General features: G+C 55.3%; 1 protein-coding gene across 1 annotated transcript; it reads right to left on the bottom strand.

Annotated features, from left to right (window-relative positions):
- Nucleotides 1–1,953: 1,953 nt before the first annotated feature.
- Nucleotides 1,954–8,198, bottom strand: SLC3A2 (solute carrier family 3 member 2). The gene is made up of 9 exons (XM_035013070.1): nucleotides 7,609–8,198; nucleotides 7,061–7,234; nucleotides 6,295–6,389; nucleotides 4,478–4,546; nucleotides 4,313–4,371; nucleotides 3,546–3,726; nucleotides 3,307–3,450; nucleotides 2,468–2,551; nucleotides 1,954–2,356 (listed from the first exon to the last, which is right to left on the bottom strand). Exons 1-9 carry the CDS (start codon nucleotides 8,039–8,041, stop codon nucleotides 1,994–1,996), a joined length of 1,602 nt encoding a protein of 533 aa, XP_034868961.1. The 5' UTR covers nucleotides 8,042–8,198; the 3' UTR covers nucleotides 1,954–1,993.
- Nucleotides 8,199–9,663: the final 1,465 nt, after the last annotated feature.

Here is a 9,663-nt window from a genome sequence, read left to right as displayed (position 1 = left end):
ATCAAGTGTTCCCCAAGGGCTATGAGGCCAACGAAAGGATCAAGAATGCAATAGAAAGGGCGCCTGGGTGGCTCAGATGGTTGAGCGTCTGCCTTCGGCTCAGGTCGATCTCAGGGTCCTGGGATCGAGTCCCGCATCGGGCTTCCTGCTCCTTGGGAGCCTGCTTCTCACTCTGCCTCTCTCTCTCTCTCTCTGTCTCTCATGAATAAATAAATAAAATCTTTAAAAAAAAAAAAAAAAAAAGACTGCAATAGAAAGATCCAACAGAAAATCCCGTGGTTCTACCTGCAAAGTCAGCACACATAACTCCTCCACAGCTGTCATCCCGGTAGGTCTACTAAGCTGCAGCCGTAACACCCCCCTCACCACCTAGCCTCCCTGCTAGCAGGACAGCCAGTGAGTCAGCAAAACCCAAAGTTAGACCACACTCGCTGCTCAAAACCCTCCAATTGCCATCCCACTCCCTCAGACCCTGTGTGAAGTTAATCATGGCCAACATCTGGCCTTTGCCCTCAGCTCCTGGGAGGTGATCTTTAAGTCCCTGGAATGTCCTGATAGGAGTGTTTGTCTAGGGCCTTCAGACATCCATCCGTCAGTCTAACAATGTGATTTACAAGAAGTGCTTTGGGACACACGACCTCTGGCGGGGGTGGGGAGTGGACACTCGAGGTCAGCCACATGGGCCCCAGGGAGAACCCTGGACACCAAGACTCGGGTAAGCTTCCCTGCTTGGCCACACTGTGTGTTATAAACAAGGAGGTCTCAGGTCCAGGGCTCCCCTGGGAGAGGACAATCCATTGGGAGCTTCACACCTGGAGCCCCCTGATTCCACCCTATGCACCCTGTCCTCTGTTGGAAATGTGTACCCTTCCACTATTAAAACACCATAATCTTAGGACTTTCCTGAGTTCTGTAAGTCATTCTAGCAAATTATCCACTGAGGATGGTTTGGGGCCTGGAATTCACAGCTGATGTCTGAAATGAGGGCAGTCTTATGGGGACCATGCCCTCAAGCTGTGCCTTTGGCCAAATTTTGTGACCACCTCACTCTGACCTTCATGATCTGCCCAACCCGTCAACCAGACCTCAACCCCAACCCACCCTCGAGTAAGGCATGCCCCCGCCCGAGGGCACCAGAGAGCCCCCTTTCCTGGCTATCTGGCCAGGGAAGACCCTCCTTCAGGCCTTTCAGTCAGACATCACCTCCTGGGAGAGGACACCTCTAGCCCCTCCTCAAACTCCCTCCACCCCAGGCCTCTCCCTCTCTTCCTGCTTTACTCTTTCCCCATGGCACACTATCATTATATCCATGGCACTCTAAATTGTATTCACCTTCTTTCTTCTCCATCTCCTCACTAAACTGTAACCCCCAAGGAGAGAGGGATTTTGTACTTTGTTCCCGCCTGTAACCCCAGGACCGGAAACAATTCTTGGCACGTGCTGAGTACACAGGAGATTCCTGTTGAATGAATGCCCTCTAGTATCCTTTAGAAGTACCTCTTGGAAAAACAGGCCACCCGGCTCCCACTCTTTCCTCCTAAAAGGCCAAGTCTGCAAAAACAAGGAAACCTGACCACACTTGGCTGGAGACCATTGCTGAGGGGGTAAGACCCAAGAGAGGGGTAAGACCCAAAACCTCCAGGAGAGGCCCCTGGCCCAGATGCTAGTCCTAGCCCTGACACCACATCGTTGTGAGCCTGAAAGGCCCCTCCCTCTCTGGGCTAGAGCAGGGGCAGGGAACTCTCTGGCACTGATCACTGTGATGCCAGGTCTGGGGGGAGGGGAGGGCGGAGGGGGAAGGGTGCCCCTGCCCTGACAGAGAGATGGAGGGAATACAAGACCTCACCAGGCGGGAGTGACTTTTATTTGAAGCCAGAACACACTTTATCTGGGGTTTCATCTGTAATCTGTGGCAGTAAAAAAAAAAAAAAAAAAAAAAGGAAAAGAAACCAGGACCCAAAGGGCCTGGGGAGGGGAAGGGTGGTGGGTCCTGTCAGGCCACGTAGGGGAAGCGGAGTAACAGCCCCTCGTAGGGCTTTAGGTTGAGGTGTTCCAGCTCCAGAGACACCCCCTCCTCGCGGCCTAGATCGGTGCTGAGCAGCAGATCGACGGTGGCCGGCAGACTGGCAGTGGCTGGCACACCAGAGGCCCCCAGCCTGGCAGGCTGGCCTGTATCCCCGAAGTTGAGCACTACCAGGAATCGCTCGTTCTGGTCCCAGTGGCGGAGGTAGGCGAAGAGGTCAGGCCCCGAGGAGAGCACGTGGAAGTCTCCGTGGAGCAAAGAACGCTCCTTGCCTCGCTGATCGCTCAGCCTCCGGAACAGGGAGAGGAGAGAACCAGTGTCTTCATTCTGGCCCTGCAAAGGATGGAGACAGCAGGAAAAGATAAAGGGCGGCCCCTGGGCGCGAACTCCTACAAGTCACCTGCCCACCCTCGGCTGAGCAGGCCTGGCCCACCCAAAACCCACCTTTACGGTCATGTTGGTACTTCCACGTCCTGAGGTGTCGGGGAAGCTGGATTCATCCCAGAGCATGAACGGAGCCTTCGCAGGCTGAAAAGCAGAGAAAACAGGACTTGGAAAAGGCCTGGGCCTGCTCTCCCTTCTCCTCCCGTTCCCAGCCCCTCGATGGAAAACATCCCCCCGTCCCTCTGGCCCTGCTCTCTTTTGCACAGGACTGAGCAGCACTGGGTACCTTTATTCTATTTTATCACCTAACTTCACCACCTCCAGCTCTTTTGTGCACTGCTGTACCTCTGTGCATGGCATAGAGGAATTACTCCCTAAAACTGTGGAATAACTGAACGACCCGTTCTATGAACAGCAGCTGGGGTGCCAACCTCCAACCCGATGGCTAAAGCAGAGCCAGTGCCTCCGTGCGCTTACCCCGATCACGGCAGGGGCTGCCCATCTCTCGTACTCATCTGGGTCCTCCACTAAACTACGAGTTGCTGGAGGACACAGAGTGCCCCGAATGCGTGCATGAATGAATGAATGAATGAACCCATGAACGGGTGAGTGATGGCTCCCATACTGGATACCTACCAGGGGTCAGCCATTGCATTTTAAAATAGGCCCTCACTGAATCCCTACAAGAAATGCAGTACCCGGGAAGAGACGATCAAGGCGATGGCAGGGAAATGACTCGCCGAGGCCACACAGGGACTGATTAGGGGACTGAGCAGGAATCAAACGCAGTTCCACCCAAGGCTCACGTCTGCTTGCTACCATCCGCACAGTCCCCGGGACAGAGGAACACAACCACCATCCCCCCCGCCCCGGCACGTCGGGAAGATAGCAAGCCGTACCAGGCCAGGCAGGGCAGCTACCTCCAGGCCGATCTCATCTCCGTAGCTGAAAACCGGGGTGCCGGGCAGGGAGAAGAGTAACAGCTGGTAGAGGCGGAGGAGACGAGCCGGCACGAGGGCAGTCAGGAATCCCGCCTGAGACAACTGCAGGAATGCATGCACTGAGGTGAACCCCGAGGCCCACCTCTGTCCCCGTCGGCCGACGCCCAGCGCGCTCTCCCCCGCAATGCAGTACTCACACTCCAGCCGCACCAGCGATGCTCAGTGGCATTCAAATACTGGGTGACAAGGAGCTCTGTGCGCTCCCCGGTGAAACCAGAGCTTGCCAGGTACGAGCTCGTCAACAACAGGTCCTTAGTGGAGCCAAGTAGGCTCAGGATCTGCTGAAGGTCAGAGAACTCGGTCCCTGCAATCAAGAGCCTGCACAGAGCAGGGTGCAGGGAGAAGGTTGGTAAAGAACAAGAAAAGAATGGGGCGCCTGGGGGGGTGCCTGGGTGGCTCAGTCGTTAAGCGTCTGCCTTCGGCTCAGGTCATGATCCCAGGGCCCTGGGATCGAGCCCCGCATCGGGCTCCCTGCTCTGCAGGAGGCCTGCTTCTCCCTCTCCCACTCCCCCTGCTTGTGTTCCCTCTCTCGCTCTGTCTCTCTCTGTCAAATAAATAAAATCTTAAAAAAAAAAAAAAAAGAATGGGGCGCCTGGGTGGCTCAGTCGTTAAGTGTCTGCCTTCGGCTCAGGTCATGATCCCAGGGTCCTGGGATCGAGTCCCACATCGGGCTCCCTCCTCGGGGGGAAGCCTGCTTCTCCCTCTCCCACTCCCCTGCTTGTGTTCCTACTCTTGCAATCTCTCTCACGATTTATTTATAAATAAATAAAATCTTTTAAAAAAAAGAACAAGAAAAGAATGAGGGTTAAGAAGGTTCTCTGGGCTAGGAATTCCCCCATTCCTGGGGCCCAGCACTCAGCAGAGGGGAATGAAGCAGAGTTGGCAGGGGAGGCCTGGCACCTACCTATCTTCACTGAAGCTCTTGGTCATGTTCTGCCAATCGGCCAAGAACAAAGGTGCATTCTAGAATTGAAAAAAAGCAAAGTTGAGGAGCAAGGAATACTACCAAGCCCTGGAGAGTCCCTCTGCTCTCACCCAGGCTCTGCCTCTCACGTGGAAAGTGACTTACCGTCAGATTCTCTATGTTCCGAACCTGGAACCCATCTACACCGGCCTGCAGCCAAAAACTCAGAGCATCCTACAGGGAAGGCGGTAAAAGAACAGGAGAAAGGTATCAATACTCTGACTCAAAGGCTTACAAAATCCAGCCCATGTCAAATCTTGCCCAGGACGCACTTCCCCATGACCCTGGGAGAGTCACTTGCCTTGACCGGCCTCATTTAACCACCCCTATCATAAAGGGCTAGCGTTCGGTTCCCTCCCCTTGTGAACTATCACTGATTCTTAACGCTACAGCATTTCACTTCTCTGTTCCTCCCCAGGGCAAATCACACAGCTTCACCTTTGGACACCTAATAGGAAAGGCCCAAGAGAAAAATTATGTCCGTAAACACAACTTCATTTAACCCCTAGCATGGTGGAATGCTAGTATACTCGTGTCAGAAATGAGGAAACCCTCTCAGAGCAGCAAGGAAGCATGCCCAAGACCACCGTCAGCAAGCAGCAGACACGGGACCAAAATGCTAGCCAAGATCCCACCGCAAGTGTCCTTACTCCTCTCCCAACGTCCTGAGGCCTGGGGAGGGTAGAAGGAAGAGAGCAGGTCAGAGCAAGGCCAATGATGAAAGACTGAAATTCCAAGTATAGCCCCAGGGCAGTCTAGATGAAGATTTGACAAGGAGTCAGCTCTCAGCACAGGCCCAGGCCTGAATTCCAAGCAAGGGGGGCGGGGGGGGGGGGAGGGGGGCGGTGGTGGTGAACGCAGAACATGGGGCCCCACCCCCACAGCCCCAGGCCCTGTGCTCTCTCCTCTCGTCTCCATTTTCATCTGAAGCTACCAGACCTCACGCCACACCATCTGCAAACACGACGCCTTCATCAATAACTTTTAAGAGATTTTTTTTTTTTTAAGTAAGCTCTACCGCCAATATGGGGCTTGAACTCACAACCCTGAGATCAAGAGTCACATGCTCTACCGACTGAGCCAGTCAGGCGCGCCTGTCCCCCCATCAATAACTCTTAAAGGGTCTTCCAGCAATTAGCGAGGGCTGAACTGGATGACCCCAAGGGTCCTATGGAAATGCTGGGAGTAAAGAATTCTACCTCAGAATCACGAGGGCCAGCAAAGGGTCGGGGTCTGCTCCATTTTTATTCTACCCCCGCTGAACTGGTCAGGGTCCTAGAGCATTGGCATTAGGAGCCCGGATGACAAAGTCCCATTCTCAGCCTGCTCAGTATAGTCTTTACACCTGAACCTTTGTTCAGGGCAGGCAGATTACAGAAATGAGACTACTTGGGACTTCAAATCCTAAGCACAGCAAACCCCTCTGAACCTTAGCTTCTTCATTTACAGCAGAGAGATGTCAGGGTCCTTGTGTGGCCATAGAGACGTTTAGAACATACACAAAATACCTGGCATAGCCCTAGACATGTAAGATCACAATGCTTACAATTTCAGACTGGGCTCCACTCCAGAACACATCAAACAAGAGCTGGGAAAACAGGCAGAACAGGAGTCCCACAGAGAAACGGCTTCCTCTCCCAAAAGGAAGAAAAATCAAACCCAGACTGACATCTGAGAGATTCCTTTCCTGGCCCTGTGACCATCAGAGTCAAGGAAACAATCACTGGCCAGAAAAGGAACAAGCAAAAAGGGGGGTGCACTGTTGGCCTACCCTCCTGCCTGTGTGGGAGGAGTGCGTCAGTTTGGCTCCAAGGGGCAAGGGCCCCTCAGCTGGAGCCAGGCTAGGTTTACAGGGCTTGCCAAGAGGATCAACACAGCCCCAACATCCAGCTCCCACTTGCCATCAGCACCAACTCACTCACCTTCATCTTGGCAGCCACAGAGTTAATCTCCGAGGGGAGGAACCACGAGTTCTGGCCCCTGTAGTTGGGAGTGAGGTCCAGAATGACCCGGATACCTGGAACAATGGAGGAAAACGTAGTGGTGGGAAAGACTCTGGGGTGAGGGAAAAGGGAGAACAACAAATACAAGCCGGTAGACTACTCCCTATGTATTATGTGGCACAAATGCTTAGATTTGAACCCGGCTTAAGATCTTCTAGGGCAGAAGGCACATAGTGTAGTAGACAAGGCTGAGCTATGGGGCCCTGGGCTCCCCACCCCCAAAGTGAACCCTCTGATTTTATTTGGATATTTTTCTCAAAAGGATCCGCTCCTCTGCAAGTTAAAAAACCACTGAATTAGGGATGCCTGGCTGGCTGAGTCAGTAAAGCATGCGAGTCTTGATCTCAGGGTCGTGAGTTCAAGTCCCACCTTGGGCAGTGGAGCCTACTTAAATAAATAAATAAAATAAATAAAAATAAACCACTGAATCAGGAAGCCTACATTTTGCAAGTAAGGGCACTGAAGCCTGGAAGTTAAATGGCTGGACACACATCAAGTAGAAAAGTCTCTGAGCCACTTGACAAATTCATTTTAGACTGAAGCCCAAGAAACCTCCCCTGTGCCTGCTTTAGGAAAATTCAGAGCCAGTCAGGAGTGAACCAAACAAAAATCCTATCCTGGCTTTCCTGTGGCCAGAAAGCCAACCCCTTCTCAGCTGCTTCGGAGTCAACTCCAGGACACCCACTCTTTTTCTTGGCCGACTGCAAGAGATTGTCAAAATCTTCCTTGGAGCCAAAAGTGGGGTCGATCTGTTCCAAGTTGGTCCCCGCGAGGTCATCCTTCTGGTTCTTGTGAATTGGGCCCAGCACAAAGCCCTTCACCTTCAGGGAGCTCAGGTAATCGAGGCGCCCCTTTAGGCCTGAAACCGGGAAGCAGGGTTAAAGCGGTTAAAGCGAAGCCCCTCTGAGAGGCCCCTGAACTGCCCTAGTCTCCCCTCTCCCCGGAACTAAGTGTGGGGCCGGGGGTGAGCCTGGATCACGCCGCTCAGAGTTGCTGATGTAAGGTGCCCGGCACATTACTTCAGAAACGTCAGCGACCGGCTTCCTGCGCCGCAGGGGGAAGGGAAGACGCTGAGTCAGCTACCCTCGCGCAAGACAGAGTGGGGGCGGTTTTCTTCAAAGAAAGGAAGAAGCTACGTCCCCGGGTGCGGGGCCGATTCCCGGCCGGGGACGGGGTGGGGGGACAGGATCGGGGCCGGTGGCCCGTTACACCAGGGGCGCGCACAGAGCTCACCCGCTAGGTCGCCCCCCCCGGGGCCCTGGAAGGCCTGAAGGTCGCCGATGCGGTAGAGGGCGCCCTTGTGCCACCAGCTCTGCGCCGGCAGCTCGCGGCAGCGCGGGGCCCGCACGATGATGACTACGGCGCCGGCCAGCATGCCGAGCCAGCCGAGCCAGAAGAGCACCAGGAGCGCCCAGCGGGTGCGCACCCAGACGGGGCTGCCCGCCACCTTCAGCAGCTCCTCTTTGGACAGGCCGGTGAACTTGGCCGCGGCCGCTGCCTCCGCCTCGTCGTCGGCCACCTTGATCTTCACCAGACCGTTCTTCTCGGCGCCGCCCGCCACGACCACGGCCATGGCGGCCCCGGACGGCGCGTTCATCGGCTGCTTCTCGGGCTCCAGCTCGTTCAGCTCCACCTCCTTCAGGTCCACCTCTGTGTCCTGGCTCATGGTGCCTGCGGAACCGGCGACACGATGCAGCCTGCGGCCAAGTGGTGGCTGGGCTCCTGCCCCGACCTCCCGCCTCACCTCGGCCTCGGCACCGCCTCCCGGGACCAGGCAGCCCCGCGCAGCTTCGGCGACTGCGTCCGCCGTCTGCCGCGGGACGGGCTCAGCCTCCGGGATGAGGCAGGGGAGCCCCGCCCCCGCCCGCCCCTTAAAGAGGAACGGCCCCGATTGCTCAATCTGGGACCGCTCGCCAACCTGTTTGCCCCTAAGGTTCCTTCCAGCGGGACGCTGAGAGGGCCGAGCCCCGAGCCACCTTTAGGTGGGCGGGGTCTGATTTGTCCCGCCCCCGGAAGGGGAGGGGGAGGCGCAGTCCAGCCTCGCGGGGGTCCCGGGGCCCCTCTTCGCGCACTCCGAGGACGGGTGACTACCCCGACGCCGTCCTCCGTCTGCCCCTGGCCCTGGGCTCAGGCCACCGCGTGGTGGTTCCAACTTCGCACGGCCTATGGCGCTCTCAGAGCCAGCCAAACTCAGCTCCCCCTCTTCCTCCGACCTAGCTTGTCTCCTCAAGCCTCTGGGACTTGGCGCTAGACCTCCACTTCACCGCCGGGCTTACACGTCCTTCTAGACTCATCTTGAGTCCAGTTCAAATAATTCATCATGCAGCAACTATTGAGCACTACAAGACTTTGCTTTATTAACTTCACTGAATGAACTCTAACCCGGTGTTCTCCGTGATGTTTTAAGATGAATCTGTTCGGACAGGAGAGTTGAAGCTGACACTCCCCGTCTTACCCCACCCTACCCCCAGTCTCTGGCGCCAGGATGTCGGGCAGCGAGGCATCCGACATCCAGAAGAGCCTCAAGCGCCTGGTGGGCAACCTCGGGCCTGTAGCAAACATTCCAAGGTTGGGCCTCAGTTAGAGGCATCCACCATTTTCCTGCAACAGACCAGACTTTTCCCCACTTTGCAGGGCCTCCCACAGAGTAGCCCAATCTCCCCAGGGTGCCAGGGTTCCCCCCCCAACCCCCGCCCCCCATGGCTTCACTGTGCTAAGCCTTGGAGGCCGCTGCAGAGGCTTTAAAGACAACCTAAGGGGCACCTGGGTGGCTCAGTCATTAAGCGTCTGCCTTCAGCTCAGGTCATGATCCCACGGTCCTGGGATCAAGTCCCGCATCGGGCTCCCTGCTCCTCGGGAAGCCTGCTTCTCCCTCTCCCATTCCCCCTGCTTGTGTTCCCTCTCTCGCTGTCTCTCTCTGTCAAATAAATAAATAAGTAAAATCTTTAAAAAAAAAAAAAAAAGACAACCTAAGTTCCCTCCACAGAGATCCTGGGATGGAGGGTAAGTGGGGCAGAGACAAGATTCATAGCAAGAAATAAATAAAGATTCATAGCAGGGACTGCTGGACATCAACAGCATGGGGTGCAGACACTCAGGAACTTCTTGTTCCTGACCAGTGCCAGCCGGGTTGTTTTCAGAGAGGAGCTGAAGGAAACAAGTTCTTTCTCCCTCTCCCACCTGGGCCTGAAGCCAAGTATTTGGAAGAAAGCAGAGGCCAAGATCTGAAGAAATAGCAGACAGAAAGGGGGGTCAGGGGAGAGCCAAGGGTGTGAAAAGACTCATCTT

The sequence above is a fragment of the Mirounga leonina genome, unplaced genomic scaffold (genome assembly GCF_011800145.1).
Source record: "Mirounga leonina isolate KUSES-001 unplaced genomic scaffold, KU_Mleo_1.0 Mir_166, whole genome shotgun sequence".
Taxonomy (NCBI): domain Eukaryota; kingdom Metazoa; phylum Chordata; class Mammalia; order Carnivora; family Phocidae; genus Mirounga; species Mirounga leonina.
This window is presented reverse-complemented; position numbering and strand designations above follow the sequence as displayed.